The 24,251-nt window shown below is 38.1% G+C and overlaps 2 protein-coding genes across 2 annotated transcripts; one reads left to right on the forward strand and one right to left on the reverse strand.

Moving 5' to 3' along the window:
* Window positions 1-5,375: 5,375 nt before the first annotated feature.
* On the reverse strand, window positions 5,376-15,230 carry LOC125904721 (major histocompatibility complex class I-related gene protein-like). The gene is made up of 10 exons (XM_049602318.1): window positions 15,084-15,230; window positions 13,811-14,077; window positions 13,443-13,721; window positions 12,695-12,997; window positions 10,748-10,849; window positions 10,072-10,089; window positions 8,572-8,640; window positions 8,070-8,123; window positions 7,887-7,955; window positions 5,376-7,704 (listed from the first exon to the last, which is right to left on the reverse strand). Exons 1-10 carry the CDS (start codon window positions 15,139-15,141, stop codon window positions 7,691-7,693), a joined length of 1,233 nt encoding a protein of 410 aa, XP_049458275.1. The 5' UTR covers window positions 15,142-15,230; the 3' UTR covers window positions 5,376-7,690.
* A 2,462-nt stretch (window positions 15,231-17,692) lies between these two features.
* Window positions 17,693-24,233, forward strand: tapbp.1 (TAP binding protein (tapasin), tandem duplicate 1). The gene is made up of 8 exons (XM_049602317.1): window positions 17,693-18,035; window positions 19,125-19,316; window positions 20,506-20,754; window positions 20,877-21,236; window positions 21,609-21,932; window positions 23,006-23,107; window positions 23,414-23,442; window positions 23,594-24,233. Exons 1-8 carry the CDS (start codon window positions 17,975-17,977, stop codon window positions 23,603-23,605), a joined length of 1,329 nt encoding a protein of 442 aa, XP_049458274.1. The 5' UTR covers window positions 17,693-17,974; the 3' UTR covers window positions 23,606-24,233.
* Window positions 24,234-24,251: the final 18 nt, after the last annotated feature.

The raw sequence follows: 24,251 nt of genomic DNA on the forward strand, positions 1-24,251 counted from the left end.
GCACACAAAATATAATAAAACACAAGATAGTTTCCATGACACATTATTTTACCTCGGTGTTTGACTTTGAAATGAAAACAAGAAGCAAAGGAATCAAGCCAAAGCAGAAAGAGTGTCAGAGAGCTTCTTAATCACAAACATCAGATCAGGTCAGCTGTGTCCCACAGGCTAAACTGCTGATAGCTGTGAACACTGAAAACTGCTCCAACAAGAGAAATGTAACACCTCTGTTGATGTTTGAACACTTGATGCTGTTTTTCATTTTGCTTTTGCTTTGGTAGCGTTTACACCAGGGCTATTCAATTACAAATTCAATTGATTTTAAAACCAGAAACTGTGGATGGGCCAAACACTGAGGAGCACAACATAACGCAGAAACAGAATAAAAAAGAGCTATCAGTGGACAGAAGCATAATAAGTGGCATTAACAGTAACTAATAACACACTCTATCTCTCTACCTGCATCTCCCTCTCCCCTCTCTTCTCCACACACACATGCACACACCTCACCTCCTGACGTTAAAAACTCAATAATATCTCACTGGAAAGAAATCTAACATGTCAATAATAAATATTCCTCCTGACATCACAACACTGAGTGAAGAAAGTAACGTTATAAAGTATTGTCTCTTATTGCAGTTACTCACATTAACAAGCGTTGTCGTCGTCAGCTAAAGAAATGTTGAAGTTGTACTCCCTTCGTCTGCACCGCGGTGTCTCTGCTGTGGTCTGACTTCACTCTGTCGTGTGTGTGTGTGTGTGTGTGTGTATATTTGTGTGTGCTGTGAGGAGGAGGTCAGCCCTGACACTCAGAGGGCAGGCGAGAGATTGCAGCATGAGGATAAATGAAACCAAAACGTTTAAAAAGTAACAATAAAAGAGCCGATAATGTCGGAGCTTGTTATTATTATATCTTGATTAATTTTGCCCCGGGCCGTTTAACACCAGGTCTCTGTGCCAGTCCCTGCCAGGGCCACTCAGAGGTTGCCTCTGGGCCACATGTGGCCCGCCGACCACCAGTTGAATAGACCTGCTTTATACTCTGTTTCCATCCCTACTTGTGGTTGTTGAAGCACTTTATAAAAGGTCATAGTATTTAGGTATGATAAGAAAACTCAGATATGTTGTTGTTCTCCAGCTGAGACAGTATTAACCACGATTATTACACAAAGAATTCAATTTGTTTCACATCTTTTATCCAGACTATAAAGGATTTATATTGTTTATGACTTTGAGGCTTGAATTCTGGTTGAAATCACCTTCTGCTCACTGCTGATCAATACCTGAGTTTATCACTGGGTTCATCTTCACAGAGAAGTCAGCAGTGTGACAGCGCCCTCCTGTGGACGATTTATGTACCTGCCTTTAAACTCCTGATTGGAAACCACCTGATGATGTCACCTGACTTTCTGTTGGCGTCAACCTGTCAAAACATCACGATGATCCGTGACTCTGGTCTCGTGTACTAGATCAAATAAAGAGGAACAAAATAAAATAAAATGCATTTAGACTCCTACTAGTGTCAACAAACAGCCTCACTGCTCCCTGAAACCTAAAAAAGAAAATACCTTTAACAAGTTCAGGAAAAATCATTTTATGTTTTAAAACAACCCTGAACCTTCAACAAACAACAAATAAACAATTAATAACTGTTTGTTTTCTCAGAAGCACTTAATTCATGGAAAAACCCTAATCTGTACAAGTTGTAGTGAAAATGTGGGATGTTGCACTCTATACAGTCATGTCCTCAATAATCCCACCACATACACACACACACCAAGTGTAATGACAGAAAAGTGGTTTTCAAGGTCCCCTAAATTGATATACATTAAGTCACAGACCCCCATTTGATAAGATTTCACTTCAGGTAAAGAATTTGCTCGTTAGATATAAGATCAGAGTACTACAGTTGAGGAAATAACCATGGAGGAAGTGAAACCTATGATCAGATTCAGAACAAGCAGCAACCTCTGGGGCTGACAAACAAAGCTGATGCGAAGTGCCTAAAACTGCAGTTCTTTGAATGTCCACTTGAGGCTGGCTCCAGAAACCAGTCAATCCCCACAGACTCCCATGTTTAAGTGCCCAACTTCACAGCAGGCTGTAAACAAGCCTTACAGCCTTGTTTACAGCCTGCTTCAAAAACAGTTTTGGTCTCTATAGCTAATTTCCTTCCTCATGACTTCTGTACAAGGGGAGAATTTTGACATAACTCACCTGTTTACATTTTATTAAAGCTTAAAATGAAGGGTGGGCTTGTTAAGGGCGGGCTGCTTTGAGTGACAGGCTGTCTGCAAGGAATCACCACAGTCTATAGGCCTTCTTTTATGCTCAGATCACAGGTTAGGGCTGCTACAAAGTTCCTTCTTCATGCCGCCTTTGCTTTTTTATTGAGAACCAAAGAATGGCGTCATAATCCTGTTCTAGACAGTGTGTGATTTTAGACAGCATGATGACGGCATCCTGGAAGAAAAAGAGGTGTGAGAGGAGTGACATATAACACAGCGTTTGCCTCTAGTGTAACATATAACTTATGCTTCAGCATTGCTTTGTAACCAGTAACAATGGCATGACAAGGAAATAACAATAATTTACTGTCCCTGTTATATGGCTGCTGATCTCGTCCTCTGCACTGAGGGCAAGGTGCTTATTGCTTTCCCAATTTTCTGACATGCCTGCTTGCTGTTCCCTGTCCTGTCTGTGGCTAACTGCTGCTAGCTGCGTTTTGAATCTCCCAGCAGTGGGTTGTACACATAACACGTCATGAAAACAACACGCCCGTGCCGCCCATGATCCCGTCCTGCCGGTTGTCCCTTTTACACAGATGTTGATTTTGCGCTGTTATTACCTCAGCTGCAGGCTTACAGGTGAGACAACTCTGTTCCCCCATTCCGCAATAGTATATTTTATTTATTTTTTTTATTTAAGAACAGTGAGGCGGAATGAGGGCACGATATTTCCGCCTTTAACAGGCATTGTTAAAGGGGCTTATGAGTCAGATTCACCCCTTGCTCCTCCACAGCTCCACCCTCTCATCCAAATATGGTCACTTCTGGCTCCAAAAACCTAAGATGGTGATGGCTAAAATGCCAGCCTTGAGGCTTCAAAACAGGGACTCCCTGGAACTCCCTCAAGGACACCTGGGGGTCCCTGGACCACAGGTTGAGAACCACTGTGATAGATCATCTCAAAGAAAACTGACAAATAAAAGTTATTTAAAATAAATTCAAATAAACATTTTTTCACAGTTATTTTCAGCTTTATATATAATTTATATAGAAATAAATAAATAAATAATAATTTGTTTTCTGTCTTATCTTTATTAAGAGCCTTTGCTCTGGATTATTTTTTAATTTGCAAAACAGGGATTCTCTCAGCAATCTTATTTGCCGATTTTTGTTCATTTCAGAATGAAATAGTCAGCCATTGTATTTGTGTACGTCAGACTTCTACAGCGGTCAAATCAAAAATGTTTGTAAATCTGTCAGGAATTATAATTTCTTTTAGCTATCTTCCCCAAACTTCAGATTTTTTACTCAAGAAAAATACCTTTTTTATATGTTACACGGAATTTTGCATGACATACTATATTATACTTATGCTACAACTCTATATCAATACAAACAAACAAACAAACAAGTACCATTACTGAATTATACATCAGTCTGGTGTACACTGTTAACAAAGACTGGTTGACTCTACTCCTTTTACTACACCACTGTTACTTTACATTGATTTTTTTTGTCCCTAGACACTCCTGTATAGTTTTCCACATCCTTGTTTTAGTTTTACATACTTCCAAATATTTCTTTCTGTTGCTTTCTCTATATGTCTGTACTATCTGTCCATGCGCTGCTGCAACAACTGAATTTCCCTGCTAGGTATCAATAAAGGTTTTTATTATTTAGCTTATATCTTTATAACATCTACAGATTAGAATCACGTTTGTTAGAAAGGCTCTGTGAGAATATTTAATACAATATTCATGGGGCTGTTACATAAAAACAGACACACATGTCGTATGTGTGGATTTACAAAAAGAGTCACAATATCAGAAGTTACTGAACAACAAAACCAGAAAAAAAGTGACATCATCCATTGCTGTTCAATGTCTGTCTTTTTATTTAAAAGTCAGGAACAAGTTTTAGGGACATTATATGAATACTGACGAATGTATGAATGGAAACATCCCAAAGATTATTTTGATTAATAGCTTTCTATTATTCTTCTGTGCTGTACTGGTATCTTTAAAGGTCTAGTAACACAGATTGTGCAAAAGATACTGTCTTCTGAACATAATTAATTTTATTCACGAGATAAAATCTGTAAAAAAAAAAAAAAATGTATCTGCAATGTACCACAGAAGTTAATATTGACAGAAACTGAGGTGATCAAATTGAGATCAATAATTAATGATCAGAACATGAAGCACATCCCTCTCCTTTTGTTTTTCAGCTGAGCCAGGGTTTCTTTAACCAGCAAAAAAAAGGGCATGTCATTTTTTTGTTTGTATTTGAATCATTACGATGAAACAAGTTACCAATTCAAAGGTCTCTTTTTCAAACTACTTTAAAAAAGCATATATGTGGAGTCAGACAAAAGACAGCAATTTGGAATATTTGGGACTTTACTGAAAAGCAAAACAAATGCTCAAAAGAAATACATTAGCAGGGCAACTTAATCTAACATCCATCTTCTTCACCAACACAAGAAGTAATTTTCAGCATCACTGTTTAATTTCTGTATGTTAACAATACTAAGAGAAAAAGTGTCCCTCATCCCCATATAGTTTTATCAAATAATTTCCCGACGGTTGTGTCATCAGTTGCCAGGCAGATTTCAGTGCAACAGGTTATCTCAGGGGAAATCCAAAGCACCACTGAGTCCGGATATGAATGCTTATGTCAAGAAAAGCTTAGTGGATCATTGTTATACACATTTATAAAATAAAAAATGCATACACACGATGAGATAAAGCAAAATATCATGATGCAGTTTCAAGCATTTATTTTCATCTATTTCTCACTAATAAGCCTATATGCTATGCTAAACAAATATCCTAACTTTGTGTTTTGATTTCTCCTAACAGAGAGAAGCAAATCATTCAAGAGACAAAAAAAGTTTCACAAAAAAGGTCTCAAACTAATCATGCATATCATGTTCTTGTCATGTTAATATTCAAACTGCACCTGAAGTTTTCTGTAAAGAATCACGGGTTTGGCAAAATAATTGTGTTCTTCCTGTCCTGTTTAACATCTAAAGGTCAGAGCGACATTCATTTAGTCTGTGACAATAGTGGATACTCAGTATTCAAATAATCACAGCTAGTCACAGATTTGTAACCAAATGTGTGGAAACACAAACAGACAGAAATGTGGAATTTTAGACACTTTATTGAAAAGCAAATCAAAAGTACAAAAAGCAGGGCAACATCATTTGACAATCACCGACTTAACCAACACAATAAGTGATTTGGAGCATCGCTGTTCAATTTCTTTATGGTTACAAAACTAAGAGAGAAAACATCCCTTGTCCCCAAATAATAGTAGCAAATATTTTCAAGAACATTTCTATCAGTGTGCTGAGAAGCTTAAAACAGATCAAAAGATAGATATAATGAAACAAAAAAACAACAACATACTCCAGATTAATTAAGAACCTCAGATTTGTTTCTGCTTAAGTGAAATCAAAACAAAATCTTTAAATTTAAGCACTTTTAAAGAAATATACAAACTATTTACACAACTGAAAAATAATTGTGGTATTGATGCTTATAATTTGTGTAAGTGTGTCCATAAGGGTGGACAACACTGATTAAATCTATTACTGTTTGTGTAATTTCATGTTGTGATATATATGATTCACCACAGTGATACAAAACTCCAACTATACATTTCCTATCTGGTTCATCCTGTTCAGAGTTGTGGGGGACTGAAGTCAATTCCAGTGTACAATGGCCGAGAGGTAGAGTATAGTTTATCAGCAGCAGTAACACAGATAGATGATCTTTCACACTGACACCTAAGGGGAATTTAGAGTGTTTATGTAGCATGTTTCTACTGTTGCTGATCAATTTGCAGTATTGCCTTCAGTGATCTAATACAACCAGAGAGCCAAATAATGGCTTGCTCAGTATAAATAGTAAAGAGAAATCTTAACTGGTTGAAAAATATATTTTATCATCATATCACAAGACCCTACATGAGTACATATAATGTGTATACATTTGCATTAACAATATTGATTTAACCATGACCAGAAATCCCCAACAGCAGAAGCATCAAACTGTAACTATGTTGTTGTTTTTTCTTTAAGATGTATGTATGTATGTATGTATGAGTGCTGCGATCCTTTCATTGTTTTGAATATCATGTTTTACTTCTTTCCAAAAATAATTGTCCTTGTTTGTTTTACCAATGTTTTAACAAATATTTTATTAGAAATGTCACTTCTTAAATTGAAACTATAACTTCTTTGTGTATTTTAAATGTGGTAGCACGGCTCCTTGTCCCAGTGCAGAATTCATCCATAAACCAGTGCTGGCAACAATTGTAGTTTGCACTTTCGCTGGTCTCACGTGCAAGCGAAAGCACGTGAACACACATGAACACGGTGCCCATGTCTCGCGGTCTCGCGCAAGTGCACACACATGAACGCAGTGCACAGAGAGGCAGTTAGAGCTGCAGGCTACAATGAGGCTAAAAACAGAGTTTAAATTACATTTTTCCAAACAACTTTTTATGTCGGGGCTTCAGGACACTTGGATCACTATGGACGAGCAGTATGGAGATATTTTGTGGTTTCAATTATGTGTTTTTGGACGTTTGAATCTGGGGTGCCATAAGCCTCCATTAGGTGGAGTTGTATTGCTACCCCCTCTCCCCTGGGATCTCCGCAAGTGTTGTGAGGACTCTAAAACTTCACCTGAGCCTCCCTCGGCATATGGGTGAGTAGATAATGGCTGAATTTTCATTTTTGGGTGCACTATCCCTTTAATGATTATTCATTATTCAGTATTTGTGTATAAGATAAGATGCCTTTATTGTATATAATGATAATAAAGGCATCTTATCTTATAAACAAATACTGATTAATGCAGCTTTAATAATAATAATAATAATAATAATAATAATAAATCAATTTTATATTGCGCCTTTCAAGAAACCCAAGGTCGCTTCACAATTGCAAACAACCACAAAATCACACAGACAACCACAAAATCACATCCAGAGGGTGGGTGCTGCCACACTGAAGGCCCTGCTTCCAAAGGTTTGCCTTCTAGTACGAGCAATTGAAAGGAGGCCCAAGTCCACAGATTGCAGGTTCTGGGATGGGTGGTGAACATGAAGGAGGTCTGTTAAATACTGAGGGGCAAGGGTGTGCAGAGATTTGTAGGTGAGCAGGAGAAGTTTGAAGGTGATCCGGAGCTTAACAGGAAGTCAGTGCAGTTGTTAGAGAGTGGGGGTGATGTGCTGCCAAGGTTTAGTGCGAGTGAGAACCCTGGCAGCTTTAAAGCCTCAATGCTCTGTGACTTTTTGACCATATAAGTATGAGTATTCTGCAAACCATTTTGGTGGTGAGGTGACACATTTGTTTGTATCTGGATAACAGATTGTGAAGAAACTGCAGACAATAAACTTCAGTGTTGCCAATGTCTTATGGAGTGGAGTTCATCCTCCTCTTCACACTGTCACTCCAATATGTCTGGATAAAACATAGGCTTTCATAAATGATCTGTTTAAAAACTAATGATTTCTAAAAAATGAATAAAAAATGTGACAGCGAGAAACCACTGAAAATAAAATAAATGCTTTTAAGTTCTCAAAATGTGCATAAATACAGGTGATATTTCAGACCGACATAGCCAGTGCAGAACCATTAGTTACCTTTGATTAATGGTGTGTCGCTGTTTAGACTTTCTGTAGAAGAGCCACTTGAAGAAGAAGTCTCTGACTCTGGAAAGAACAAAACACAAAATAATCAAAACAATAATCAAGTAAAGGACAACAATGTATAGATACATGTACATAACATCAGACAGACAGATAGATAGACAAATAAAAATAAACCTGATTGGCTGATCCAAGACCCTGTAGGAGAAGTGTCAGAGGAAGTCTTCATGTCTATAAAAACAAAACAAAATAATCAAGACAAGGCAACACTAGTTCAACTGCACCCGCTTAACTGCTCCGGAGAGACAGTCAAACACTGATAGTTTTGGGCCATGACTTAGTCTACACAAATGTTACATGTGTATAATGTCAAAACCCGTGAATCTCAACACAATACTTAATCTCAGCTAAGTTTCAGTTAGGAAAATAATATTTTCAGGATTTTGGTCAAAAACATGAGCACTTACACAGCTGGTGTGGTTCTAAAATGTCTACCATATGGATTGAAGTACTCTGACTTTACAGAGTACATCTTTTGTGACAAAGCCGTTTCCTTCCCAGTCTGTCAGATATTTGCAGACGAGAAGTGAACCCCGAGTCTGTGTGGTGGTATGAGAGAGTATGCACAAATACAGGTGATATTTCAGACTAACATAACCAGTGCAGAACCATTAGTTACCTTTGATTAATGGTGTGTCGCTGTTTCTACTTTCTGTAGAAGAGACGCTTGAAGAAGAAATCTTTGACTCTAGAGAGAACAAAGCACAAAATAATCTAAACAGTAATCAAGTAATGAATAAGATCATCAAACTGCTCTGGGTTGACAGTCATAAACTGATTTTTTTCCCCCAGTTTTTCAGTTTTTGGCCATTATTTCCTCTGCACAAATGTTTCGTGTCTATAATGTCAATACACATGTATCTCAACTCAATACTTCTTCTCCACTAAATATCAGTTAGGAAGATAATATTTTCAGGGTCTTGGCCAAAGACATGAATACTTTAACAGCTGGTGTGGTTATGAAATGTTTGGCATATCGATTCAAGTGCTCTAACTTTACACAGTCCACTGCGTCAATGCCTTTTTCTCCATAGTCTGTACGTCCTTTGCAGACAAGAACTGAACCTTGAGTCTGTGTGGTGGTATGAGGGAGTTCTGCCTAAGCCCCTTAGAGCAGTGTTGGGCTTTGAGGCACGTAAGCATCTTTCACTGGACCAAATCTTGGCATGATATTATTTAACTCTAGGAAGTAATCACAAAATGTATTAGAGGGGACTCCTCCCCAAATATTCAAACATACTTAAAATGCCCACCACAAAAACGTTGCTATGCTGCGACAAGCAACCACAAACTGCCATCCAAAATAATCCTTAGCAAAAGTAATCATAATCTCAAATAAATTTTAACAAATTGCAATTGTTATTATTATTACCCCCAGTTATGATATTACAGTGTACTGTAGTTATGCATGTGATTTGTGCAAGTGGTGTTGCTGTACAGCAGCAGAAGCTGTTGCTCGACTGCTGTGGGTAGGTACAACCCATGTCAAACACAGTCTTCTTTCCTTTTTTTTCAAATGTGTTAAAAAGTGGAAAATTAGAATGTTACATGTGTTATGTGTTTAAAAGGCCAGATCACTCTCAGCTTTTACAGTTTATAAAAATTGTTAGAAAGAATATCATGAAAAATGTCATAAAAAAAGTAACCGTCTGATCATTTTTCCTGTGTGGCCCGCAATTATACCCTGGCTCCCTAAAGTGGCACCCAGTCATCAAAACTTTAGATCCCTTGATCTAAGATTTTTTTTTTTTTAAATGGTCTAAAATGCTACATTTTGCTGTTAAGTTTCTAAATATTTATCCAGGGGAAAATTCCCCCCAAATCCCCTATGAGGCTGGAGTCACAGCCAGATCTCTCACAGAGATTGAAAATGGTCCCCACCCAATGTTAAAGAGGTGATCTGACTTGTCTCAGATTAGAATAAAAGCAGTTACTGACAGTAGTAGCTGAAAACATAGACTTACCTGAACGTGAGTTTGGCATGGTTGCTTTAAATTTTGATTAGTTAGTTTAATTAATTTAGATTAACTAGTTCAACTTTTGCACTCAGCGTTTATAGATATGAGCATCTACTCAAAGTATAAACATGTAAATACAATTAAAAACAAGTTATACTCACTGTGTTGAGGGGACTTGGCTGAAATAAAATAAAAAGAGATGTCAGATGCCACAGTTGCAAATATATTTTCACCATTAACTCTGACACCCTACCTACTTAAAAAGGTTAGAAATACCTTTTACAGTTCTGTTAACATCTTTATTTTAACACCATTAAGCTAGGGTCATATTATAATGACACAGTGGCTCTGAGTCTTACACTATTCACTGGTGGCTACTTCCAACTGTGATGTGCATTGAATTAACACTTTCAATTTTGAAAACTGGATTCGACTATCAACTTTTATCTATTAACAACTTTGATGAATTTAGGCAGCTCATCAACTTTGATGACACAGACTTTGTAACTATCAGAGAACTACTGTATGATCACTGACTACGACTAAACGACAGAGGGTACTGTGGCTCTGCTGGTTGCTTCCCATTTGAGCAAATGAAGGATTAAATTTTGATCAACTTTAGCTCTCAGTGAGAGCATTTTTTTTAATTCACTCAAAATCTAAAATGTAAAAAATAACAACCAAAACAAACAAACAAACAAACAAATTGCACTAACAAGGTGGAGGGTCTTTGGATCTAAAGTTTGTTTCACTTTGCAATCTGGATATGCATTCATTTAAAGATTAAAAAGTATCTGAATTGGAAAAGTCAAATTTGGAAATGCTTGATTCTCTCACCTTTCTTTCTTTTGTACATCACAAATCCAATGACAGCGATGAGTACAAGAGCAAGAACAACAACTGCAGCAATGATGGGAACAGTCATGTCACTGGGCTTTTCTGCAGAGCATAAAAAACAAAAACAAAAAAACACAACCTGTAAAGATGAAGTTCACTAAATGACTTTGGCTATTACTTAAAAACTGTGTCTATAAAATATACTTAACTATTGTTTTATCATGTTTCATGACCGATAACTGAAAAAATAATGATTTGAACAACAAACAAAAAACACAACTTTGGAAAAATATTACTTTTTCAAAATGACCAAAACGTATGTCCACTTGAGTTTAGCAAAGTGTAAACCAATAAATAATGTGATGTTTTCAATGCTGCATTTCTGACCTTGTACTGTATCCTTCAGAGGTTTACAAAGAGTCAAAAAGCAGCACACAGAAACCAGTGGGCCTCATGCAACTTTTTTGTAGTGTTATCCTAAAACTCTCTCTCACTTTGTTTTGAGAGGTTTGCTTGTACAAGTGTTCCAAGTCACAAAACTCTCTTAACTGGAAAAAATTCATTCATTTTAGCCTGACAAACACCTGTTAATGAGGAGGTTTGTGTTCATGAGATTTCATCAGTAATTAACACCTCAAAAAACACCATTTAAGACAGCCTGTTCTGCTCTGCTTGTGAAAAAGTTTCATTCACAAAATGTTACCAAAGAGTGAAAGAAAGAATTCCATACTGAGGAGTGTCAAGTTCTGGGGTTGGAAATCAGCAAACAAATGTCAGTATCATAGGATTAGAAGACCGCAAGAAGTTAGAAAATATTAATAATAAAGCTGTTAACAAAGTGTCATCAGAGCAGTGTTGTACTGTGAGAGAAATAGAGGGAATGATTTCATAGGAGATGCTAAATAATCTGACAACTGAAAAGTATCAGTTGCTGTGCCTTAGCATGCCAATAATATCATAAAATCTTCAAAAACAAAACAAAACCTGGAATTACCAACTGGCAGTTATATATCTCTGTGAACCAGTCAAGTTGCAGTTGGAGTTTACATCCATGTCTGTTCAGACCCATATGTAGACGCAACAGTTGACAGCGTTTCAAATATAGCTGTTTCTGCAAAGAAGCTACAAACTCTAAGACAAGGTTGCTTCACACGTCTCAACATGTGAGCACAGAGGATCTATACAATTAGCACAGACTAGTGTCACTGGTTCAGTATCTGAGTATCAGTATCTGAGTTATGGCGTTGAGTAATGGCCAGAAAAGTGTTTTTTTGTAGTGAAGTTGACCTTTGACCTTCTGGATATAAAATGTCATCACTTTACCATTTTATCCTATTAGACCTTTGTGTAAAATTTGTCATTAGTGTGTGAATCCTTTTGTGAGGTCACAGTGACCTTTGGCCTCCAAAATCTAATCAGTTCATTGTTGAATCCCAGTGGACGTTTGTGCCAAATTTCTGGAAGGTGATTTTAAGATACTGTGTTCACAAGAATGACAGACCGACATACAACCTGAAAACATGACACCTTTAGCCACAGCGTGACCTGCATGGAGGCATAAAAACTCTCTGTGAATTGGTAAGTTATGATTATAATATGGAATACAGTCAACTAATTTTGCATGTATATGCAATATATTGTATATGACTCATACAACAGGTCTAGACCACTTATGAATTTTATTCATATCTAAGAGAGAATCTAAATATGAGAAAATCAGTCAACGCCACAGATCTTACATCACTTATACAAATCTGTTACTATGAGTGGTTCTTGCATGAGGCCCATTTTGTAGTGAAAAACTGAAAGACTTTAAGAAAATTTAGGTAATTTTTTGGGTCATCAATCAGCTGAAACTACAAAAGCCCACAAGAACAAAGCTGTATTCAGCACAATATAATAATCACAATTAACTACAGAGCAAATTACATTTCATAGAAGTCTTACCTCCGTTGGTCCTGATCACTGCTTTGTCCAGTTTGGTGACGATGTTCTCCTTCACACCAGAGAGCTGAAACACACAGTCGTACCTCCTCCAGTCTTCAGGTGGGACTGATGAAACGTTCAGGTCACTGCTCATCTGGAAGGATCCATCATGGTTGTGGAGGATCTCTCCGTGGTCCACGTTCTCATGAAGCTCCTCTCCGTCTTTCCTCCAGAACATCATGGCGCTGTTTGGGTAGAAACCTGTAGCGTGGCAGCTGACTGGAGAGGAGGGAGACTTCTGGAGGAGAGACACTGAGGGAAGCTCTGGAGAGTAAAGAGAGAGAGAGACAATTCACGTGTCTGTCATGGCTCCAGGGTCCACTATAAATGTTTTAGATGCAGAGGTCTAAAGCTGTCTCTTCCTCAGCAGACACATTTTAAATATTGTCTAGAGTTGTTGTGGTGACATGTTTTGGATTTTATAACCATAGTGAATTTGCATTTGCAGGTCATTTACTATAGATGTGGTAATATTGTGGATGTATTTTATTCAGTTTCATTACTGTGTGCAGCAAATCAACCTTTGTTTTCTATCTCTTTTCCCTGGTTATTATCAGGAGTAAAATCACTGCATTCCTTCTGCTGCTATACAGAATACGAAGAAATGAAATGATAAGAAAAACAAACAAACATGAAAATCTAGTATTGCCACGGTAAAGACAAAGTGAGTGACAAAATAATTCAGGTATTGTAATTCAGGACATTCTACCTTTTCTCAGCAGAGAGCTCCTCCCATAGTCCACATACTTCTTCAGCCAGTCAGGACAAATCTGAGTGAGGTAATTCTTCCTGTAAGCTATATCAGCTTTGTCACTGTCCCACTTGTGTTTGGTGATGAAAGCCTGTAGATTAGGAGCAATCCATGTCTCTGTCTTCAGGTCCAGTGATATGAAGTCTTCTCCATCATAACCATACTGATTAAAACCATTGATGTTTCCAGTCTTATCGTCCCACTCACAGCCATACATCATCTGGAGAATGTGGACACCTGAGAGAAAAAGAGAGAGAGAGACAATTTAATAACAATAAAATACTATGAGAACACTTTTTTGAGTTAAAAGTGAAACATAAACAAACCTCCAGTTTGGTTGAAGCGCTGCTTTGCAATCTCAATGTTGGCTTTGAAGGTCTGCTGGGTACCCATTAATCCCTCAGTCTGTCTCTGCCAGTACTGAGGATCATCTGCCGTGACTCTGCTCATCCAGTCCTGTTTGGGTTCTGCTCTCCTGGTGTTGCTGTCATAGTGACTTATCAGAACTTCATCAACCAACCCAACAGTCACAAACTCTGGGAAGTTTGGGACTCCAGTGGAGGCAGTGTAGAAATATTTCAGGGAGTGAGTCACTGTAAACAGTTGATAAAAATGATGTCAGTTTTATTGAATGGAATCTTTAATTTTTTTCTGTTACCATAATATCAGTTCCCTGGGTACAAAAAGTACCTTGTTGGTTTTTTTTTTTGGAAAATGTACTCCAAAATACACAATAAAAACACTATACTAGACCATAATACACTATAAAGAACAATAGAAAGAAACATCCACTACAGCTAATATATAATAACTTACATGATTATATATTATTATTATTATTATTATTATTAAAAGAAAACACAAAGATACAATAAAACTTAAGTATCTAGAGCTAACTTAATCAATTAATTTTACAATATGTCTGACCTGTAATACAATGATGTTTTCTTAAATTCACAATCTGTAATTAATGTAACTTATCAACCAACAACCAAAATTTAAAACACAAGCATAAAACCTGTTATTAACCTGTTAATTGTTAGGTCTTTTCACAGACAGATTGCTTTTAAAAACGGCAACAAAACAAGGCTTTATTTTCAACGGTGATAATAAAAACAAACACATAGGCTAGCTCTTTTACATATTAAGTCAAAATAAAAACATCAAAATGATATCTGAACCTGCAGGTCTAGAAATTACTGATTGTATATTTCATTAGGGCTATTACTTCTTTATATTCAAACCATTATACACATTGAGTTCACACCCACAGCCTACACTACAGAGCAAGGGTTAAGCTGGTAAATTACATGCGTTATCGCCCCAACAAACTTGCCGATAGTTAGAGGACACAGGTTAAACAAATGTGTGATAATATACGAGTGCGAATTATTATAGCATAATGATAGTTATGAATGACTGTAGACATATCTCAGTTAAGCCGATTCTCAATAAATTCTCCCGGAAACATAAGACCTCTGTAAACTACAACCAAAAAGTCTGATGGCGTTTAGTTCCGCTTCAACTCGACATCAGCCAACGCAGTATCTTAAAAGTGCGGTTATAACTACAGACGTTTTTGATGTCGGTAAAACTTACCTGCAGACACAGCGTGGCAGAGAAGCAGCAGTAAAATGATCCTCCTCATTTTGATCATATAACAAACCTAAAAACACTTAAAATGTTAATACACAACTCAGCCGATCTCCTTCGTGGTCCTTCCAGCCCGCTTCACTTTGTTGACTGCCTGCTCAGATAATTCGGCATTGGTTGAGCTTCCTGATCGTCATCAGTTACTAGGTGAGATGGAAGAACAGAGGTTGTTGGAAAGTGAAACGTATTTTAGTCAGACAGACTATACGAAGAAAGAACAGGAGACAAACAGCATACTAGGATTTTGCACACACATAATATAATATAATATAAACTTCACCCTAGACATGCTTACACATTACAAGTCCTTTAAGGATCATTTTGACTTCCCTGACCATAAAAATTGTCGCAATCCAGTCAGACAGACAAGACAAAGTTACACATAGGTTTCATGTTGTAACTTGTTCTGATCAACACACCTCTAGATTTACAATTTACATTTACACCATAAATTGATGCAGAAAAGGCACAAATTGGAGCATTTCAATTCCCCAGAATGCAGAATTTTCTAGCCTTTTGAAAGTTAAGCAGCAAACGTGGCGGATATTTTGTATCTCCAAATATTTAGGGATACTGTTTTATACTGAAACACCATTTAGATCACCATGGACAGCTGTAGTGTAGTGGTAGCCGATGAGGTGGCTGTACTAGCCTACTAGATAGATGGGTATACCAAGGAGGAAGTGTGCATACTCTCCCATTTACTCCAGTGGGTATACTGTCAACAGACAGGAAAAGAGGCAGGTATACCATACACAGTATATCTGCATATAACCTCCACTGCGTCTCTGATGAACACCAAAGTTCTCTGTTTAAAGATAGATTAAACAAGTTAAATGCAGTTAAGCAGTTGCTCCCACCTTTCCACTGGTGGATTAAATAAAGAAATAACCTACACAAAACAAAATATGGCATGAAAAATACACATTACACATTACACATTACATCTGGCTTACATTCAAAATAACCAAGAGATTATCCTCACAGCCATTTTCCTATTTAATCTGTTATAATATGATTATTAAGGCCTAATAGAGACAGTTCCTTTTTGGCACTGAAAAATACAGCAAAGCTCTGCTAGACATAATGCTGTGTGGTTCTGTAAAGTTCCTAAGGTAAGATAAACACAGTATGACATTCACATGATACATGCGGGTTGTCACCGTGCCACACCCTCGACTCTGAGAACACCTGTGTGCTGCCATTTTGTGTTTTCCTTTGTTGATTTGAAATGGCAGACGCACTAACACTCTATCGCTCTGTCCTAGCAGTCACTGCAGGGCAAACTGGGCATCAATATTTTTAACACACAGACCTCATTATTTTACCCAAATGGAAATGCAAAGTAGATACAAGAATATAACAAGATGTAAGTTTTGGTTTGAGGCGATTCATTGTTTCATGTACACAGAACTGAAACTCTTTAGATGACAACACGGTTTAATTATCTGGAACAGGCATAAACAGTGAGTCACACCAAACCTGCCCAGAATGCAACTTGTTTATTAACTCCTTTGTTTCGTCTCGCTGTTGAACCCTGCTGTTTTTATTTCTTGCATAAGGTATTGCTGTCAGTTGCCCTCTCAGGACTCAGTGACAGAGTTAGAGCACCACCACTGGCCAGAAACAGCACATCCCTCTGTGCCATTTCTGAGAAATCACGTGGTGAGCCTGTTAGGTTTCGTTTTTGTGTTTGGGTGTGACACAGTGATCTGGCATGATTTGCACATTTGGGTGCACAGCAGGAACAAAGAGCAGGCCATGGTTGTTATCTTGTCTGTCTTACTTGTTTTGCCACATTCATCTGGAGTCAATGAAAATGCTCAGAAAAATAACCAAACATGAGCATCGGTAAAACATCAGTGATTAAAAGCCACAAGTAAAGTGTGTGCATTTGGCTTTGAATCTACAAGAAACTGCGACATATATAGCAGGATAACACATTTGGGGAGTACACTGAATGGAAATTAGTTATCATCAAACAAAATATGCATGTTAAAAGCACATAAAGACATGCAACCCAAATATTGCTCTCTGGATATGAGGATCATGAACATGAACTATGTTCTTTTCAGCTGAAAACAATGACAGCATGAGTGTCTGTGGAGAAATATCTTTTTGGATGGAGTGATAGTTGCTCATCTTGCTGAGCAGTAGATTATTAAAAGGTTGTAGGTGTAGGAGTATACTGGTCTAGCCAAAACTGTTTACTTTTTCTCTTGTCCTCATATGACCTCTGTTCCCACAAACCACATTCTACTCCTGAAGGGTTGCAGCCTCACATGTTCACTTGTTTCTCACTAATCTCCCTTTTCTGAATTAAAGGTTTCAAGATGCTCACACACAAGTTGTGCACATGCTCTAAACAGCGGCAGTTATGCTAAATCTCAGATGCAGTATATGTTTTGCAGATTAATAGATCAAGGAAGGACACATAAAGGTTGGGAACACGTCCAGAGCAAGTCTTGGTGGATTATTGTGTGGCAGAGGGCGCCATCTACCTGTAGAGCTGGAGAACTTTTCAATGCACAATTAAAACTATTTCAAGCAGTCTTTGCTTTGAAGATCTGGTGAAAGGGTTTGTGTCTGAGTATCCAGTCAGTTTTATTTTCAGATGTGAGTTTACCTGTAAGGTCGCTCAACGTTGATTACAGTGGCTTTACTTTGAAATTATGACCGGAATTTGTTTTGTTTTTTGTGGTTGACTTGACGGACTCGTTGTACGTGAAAGTGAAACTAAAATGTACCCGGAGTTGAAGGGGAAACCCACAATTCAAACAAGACTGTTCGTACCATAGCAGCAAAGAGTACCTGACAATAACGTGAAGACAACAATCATGACAGACTTCTCTACAATCTACAAACTGTCCCTGGTTGCTGCTTTCTGCTTCATTAAAGGTAAGGTTACTAAGGCTATCTGTCGATTTATTTAGCATATGTCGATATGTTTTGCTCTGCTGCTAAACCAAACAGATGGAACAGACTACTTTTATGCATGTGCAGTGGACCTGTGGCCCGGATGCGTGTTTTCTCGTGTATTGAAGTAACTCAAACTCCGCTAAACAAAAGGACATAGTTAATGTTAATGTGCATATATTGTTGATTGCAGATGAAGATGTTTTGTAAATAACATTACTCAGGGGTCATTAACAGGAAAATCCAACAGCTGGAATATAAATTCAGAATACAGGATCACGGTATGCAAAGTGAGTCCAACTCAATATTTCAGGCTATTAAATATTGTTGATATGTGATTATTTGTGAAATATGTATGCCGAATTTGACACAAGATCCAGTCGTGCAATATAATGTCTAAAGGTATTTCCTGTACCCCGTATACATTTAGCTTTGACTAGATTAAGTTAAATTATGATGTATTTCTAAAGGGAGTTTGGCGTGAAGCGTCAGTGGAGTAGCGCGCCCCTGTGGCCGAAACTGTACCCAGCATCTAGTGGAAACTACTCTAAAATCTAAATACGTGTATGAACATAATAATAAAGACAGAGAGAAGACAAGGGAAAAGGAGCTCAGACTTTCTTGAGGATACTGCTCTTTTTGTCAGAATTTTGGTTTAAAGTCCAAACAATGACATGAAAAAGCAGGAGAATAAAAATGAAAGTAAGACTGCAACACTCGAGTCAACCTCAACGTATTTGCTCCCTGGAGAGGATCACAGTTTTACTTTTATTTCTGTCTGTCAGGGTTTAACTCTTGCAAGGCCTCATAATTCCTTCTATATTTTGTATTTCTTATGACATTAACTGCTGCAGCTAATGGTGGATTACTTACTCATATGTTTTGGAGGGATACTGGAGACACTAAATGATGATTCACTGGTAAATATTAGGGGAATGTTTAAGTGTGGCCATGGAAGAATACAAAACACCATGGACTGTAATATCAGAATATGGTGTAATCATATGCTCTTGTTCACAGTGTTTTTTTCCATATTCATTGTTCATTTCTTGTTAAATCTATTGTCAAAAGCCTGCAGCAGCAGCTGTCCAGTGCTGGACTGCTGGTTCGTGCAGGAGAAAGCCGGTCGAGGAGGAGGTTTAACTGCAGCTACAAGCCAGGAAAAATCCCTGCTTCACGTCAGAACAGATGCACACAGCCACGCTGCAGAGTCCCAACCGGCTCCATCCGACATCAACCCCGACAGAGTCTACTTTGTCACAGGTTAGTTCAAAAATACACACTGAACAGAATGTGTAACCGCACATTCATCTAGATGTGTGTTTGAGAGTGGGTGTGCATTGTGCTTCTTGTATGTACGAGGTATATGTTTCATATGTGTGGGTCCTTGCTCTCTGCTGTTCCTTGTGTGTAGATTCAGAACTATAAGCCTCCAGAGATGTAAGTGCTGCTGATCTATAAAATCATTATTATACCTGAGCATGATTGCACTTTTTCAGCTTGTCTATCTGAGTTGAATGTGTTGACACCTGGTTGAGCCCCAGTATGACTTCTACCCCAGTACGAGGATACCCTTAAGTTAGTTACTGAAACAGTGGTGAATGTTGTTTATTCATTTTGCTTACTGTAAATGACGTAATCTAAACTTCACTGACAAGGGCTGTAGGTCTCTTTCTTTAAATTCTTTAAACTGTCAGAGTAAAGGTCAGTTTAGTTGGTAGAGACTTCTGTGAGAAGAAAACTGAGAGCAATGAACACAGACTTTACACAGATGCAGCAACCATGTGTCCTCTAGCTTCAAAACCACACTTTCTTTTACTTAAAGGTCCAGTGTGTAAGATATAGTGGGACTTAGTGGCATCTAACAGTGAGGACTGTAGTTTGCAACCAGCTGAAACTTCAGTGTCCTTTGTTCAGGACGTTCTAACCGTGAGCCGAATTATTCGTAGAGGTTTCTTCCTCTACAAAACAAAAGGACCAGTTGATATAAACCAGTAAAACAAACTGAATAAAGCAGTTTCATGTTAAAAAAAATCTGTGTTTTTCAAATGCAAACATACATATTATACTATATTCCATTTCTGCCAAAGTATCCCCCTAAATCCTAAATAGCAATTCAGATGTCTAGCTCCAGACTATGTATTCTCTGCATCCTTTTACTGATTCAACACTGATATAGTAATTTACCAAAATATCTCTGTTAAAGGTTTATTTGTTTAATTTTACATTAAATATGGGTTCAGTGTTGCTTAATTTCTTCATTTATGTTTTTTCCAGACTTAAACTTGATTCATTCAGCCAGGGATCCATAATTGATTCGTTTTTATCCGACCATTCTTACCATTCTCTTGGTCAAATTCCATTTCTTTTACATAAAAGCAAAGCAAGCGTCTTTGATTTACTAAACCATAACAATGTGCACATGACAGTCTTGCGACTCCTCTTTCCTCAGACCCAGCTGCCACTCTTTGCCACCGCTGTCTGAACCCTCCCAGAGGCTCTGTTAAGAAGCCCCAGTGTGAGATCAACCCCTTCCTGCCGCAGCCGTCCACCCTCAAATGGGTTGCTCCTCTCACAGCCTCCGCCTTAAGCCCCATGTATTTGCAAGCTGTTTGGTTTTCAACCGCCGTTCAGGGCCTGAACAAAGAGCTGGCCGTTTCCTCTATCATGCGTGCTCCCACAGCAACCAAAGAGCACAATGGTAATGATTTTTGACTCAGACAACCAATGATGATTGTTGCAAGGGATCATCGACAACATGGCTGCTACCATTTAGAGATATCTATAATTAAGATCTCTTGTCCTGTCTGTCTGTCTCCTCAGTGATCCTCAGTGTTACCAGTAAAACAGTCTCAGTGCAGTCCAGACTGGGGGAACCAGTGCTGCTGGACTGTGGCTTCTGGGCCGACCCCTCCTCGCCTCTCTCCAGGTTGGGTTTTGCTGTAGAGTGGCGCTACCAGTTCAGAGGTGATGGGCGATTGGTTCTGGCCTACGATGGCAAAGCGGACCGCTTGGCTGATACGCAAGAGGAAGGGGCCACACTGGACTTTGAGAGTTTGCATGAGAAAGGAAACGCGTCTCTGATCCTGCAGGAGGCTAAAGTTCGTCACTCTGGGATGTATATTTGTACAGTTTATCTGCCCTACCTTGTGGCTCAGGTGGCAGTGGAGCTTGAGATTGTAGGTGAGAGAAAAGGTTGTTTAAAGCCAAACAGCATGCTTGTATTTGGATTATTTTTCTTAGCCTGGACCTCTGCTTAAAAGGAGAACATCCTCTCTTTGTAGCATTACTCAAGTGGAGATGACAGAGGCAATATGCTCAAGTGCACCATTAATCAGTCTCTGTCCATGCTGGCATTCACACACTGTCACATATAACCTGTTACTGCTTAGTGTCTGCTGTAAAACAGCACTGAAATAAACAAATTCTGTATCAGAGCATATTGTAAGCTCCTAAATAACCCAGATTTCATTGAGTATCAGATAATTATTGTTATTAACTTTCTCTGTTCTCTTTTTTTTTTTTTTGCCTCCACTCTTTTCTCCCTCTACCCAGAACCTCCATCTCTCTCCATCCACCCGTCCCCTCTGCCCCTCGCTGTTCCCGGCCAGGCTTTGACAGTCCAGTGTGAGGCGTCTGGCTTTGCCCCCCTCTCCCTGGAACTGAGCTGGGAGTTTAAAGGCGCTGATGGGAAGTCCAGGCCTCTGGGATCAGGCAGTGTAACGGGCCACAAGCAGGCCTGGGATGGAACTTATAGCCAGAGTTCCCGGCTGGAGCTCGACACAACTAAGCTGGACCTGGGCAGAGGAGGGGAGGTCACCTGTGTGGCTGTCCATCTCGGAAGCACACGACGGGCCAGCACGACCGTCAACATCGTTGGTAATTTGAAAGAATTGTGTTGTTTAGGACATTTATCAAGCTCTTTTGTCAACAATGGGTTTCATTTTTTTATTTCATAATAATTTTGATTATTATTTTCTAGGCATTTTTTGCTTTATATAGATAGTGACAGAGAGAGACAGGAAAGGCAGGGGAGACAGGGGATGACATGCAGCAAAGGGCTCTGTGGTAAGGAATCAGACTGGTTCAGTGTGTAGGATTTAGAGGGATATATTGGCAGAAATGGAATGCAATATAATAAGTATCTTTTCTTTAGTTTATAATCACCTGAAAATAAGAAGAGTTGTGTTGTGTTACTTTCGAATTAGCTAATTAGGGCTATTAATGTTTTAGCGTCAGCCACCATCGTTAGAAACTCTTCTGTGACTAGAGTTGTTAAAAAAATCAGTATTTTCCTGTTACATTTTTTGTTGGGTGTTTTTAGCATTTTAAACTACTGGGTTTGATTGTTTTGGAGAGGAAGAGACCTCCTGAATGTCTGGATCTTAAGTTATCAGAGAAAAAAGGTGAGCACAAATAAACAAGATAAGATAAGAGATAAGATAAGATATAGCAGCCCATCTGTGATGTGCCCAACAGTGTAGGAGAAACACTGATTTGTAACAGTAAGCTACTTTATTCACTGGGTTCATCTGTGTCGGAGAGGAGGAGACCTCTGTGGATAATTTGGCTCACAGTAAAAACCTTATCATTGTCAAGGTATTAATGGGTGAAGTAGCGAGAGAAGTTATATCATGGTAGAACCAGTAGTGTGATATGAGACCAGACATTGTTTAATGATGCATTATAGTTACCTGATGCCATTTTCTATTTTAACAGAGTTCAGTGAATAGTGAATGTCTGTAAGTGCTTCCATATCCAATTAAGTTAACTTGTCATATCAACCACCCCAGCTATGCATATGTCATAAGCTTTGAAGGACTGGATTATGGTCACTTTTTCTATGGGGCAGTAAAAAAAACCTCATATGAATGGCAAAGCTTATCCTCTTTGAAATCAGATTTATATGGAGACATGATTATTTTGTAATTTTTCAAATTCTGTCTTTTCAGGATTCAGCACTCCCACCATTGAGGACTCAATGGCAATGGTTGGTGTAGCGCTAGTGCTCTACGGTCTAATCAAGTTTGTCTCTTGGACCTTTACTAGCTCAGGTAAGAAGTAATCCAGAAAAAAATGCCTTGTATGCCAAGAGTATTAATAATGATTTATAAGGTTAACTTGTCTGCACCCTTTTAATTTAAAACTGCAAGATGGATTGATACTATCTCACCACTGCATAGACTAATATTGAGAACCTTGTATAAATTTGACATTTTTTTTAACTAAGTAAAAGATGTGTGGGATGAATGCTGTGCCTTGATCACAAACAATTTAGATAAAATATAATGTGGTATTTCAATGTTATTTTGTTATGTTATATCTGTGTATGTCTTTATGTCTTATTTCACCGTATGAAGGCTCAGATGAGGCTGGTCAACAAGACAAGGTAATGTTACATTCTTAAATACTAGCACACACCATTTATAATTCTGAATTTGTTTACAATAAATAATAGTACTACTTGTCTACTTATGTTTTATAACCCTGGAGATGCTCCTGGGGTGTCAATAATAACCTTTTATGTCTTCCACTTACAGAAAGACAAGTAAAGAAGAATGAAGTCAACTGCTGTGAAAGTGTGATACTGAATCAACAAACCTGATTGTTTTGACATCTTGGCTAGGGTTTCAGGGGTGACTATCCTCGTGTTTAAGCAGACAGTTATGCCATTTGTTTTTTGAAGCTTGCATGATGATAAGTCTGTGTAAACTTTACCTTTTAGAGTTGTTTTTCCCCACAGATCCTGTTGTTTTGTTCACTATTTTGCTCAAATAGTAATAATACTTTGGGATAAACTTACTGTTCTGCTAAGATTTCAGTGAGAATTTACTGAACAGGGCCTCTGTCTAAACATAATATTTCTTTAATTGTCCTTTTGAGGGCAATTTAGCTGTTATATCATATTGGCCTCCCACTGTTTACATAATGTATCTTGTCATGAACACTGGAAAAGGGCCAGAAACTTCCAGGAATTTTGAAACGATAATGTGATTAAACGTCAACTTCAATTTGGTGATGATAATGCTTCCATATGATGCACATAGATAATAGTTTTTTTGGCTATGTTTATATGTTTATTAACAGTTGTATTTGAGGGAGTAGAGACAAACCTCTGTGTGTGTGTGTGTGTGTGTGTGTGTGTGTGTGTGTGTGTGTGTGTGAGTGAAAGAAATAGAACCTAAAACACCTTTTGTA

The sequence above is a fragment of the Epinephelus fuscoguttatus genome, linkage group LG17 (assembly GCF_011397635.1).
Source record: "Epinephelus fuscoguttatus linkage group LG17, E.fuscoguttatus.final_Chr_v1".
Lineage (NCBI taxonomy): Eukaryota > Metazoa > Chordata > Actinopteri > Perciformes > Serranidae > Epinephelus > Epinephelus fuscoguttatus.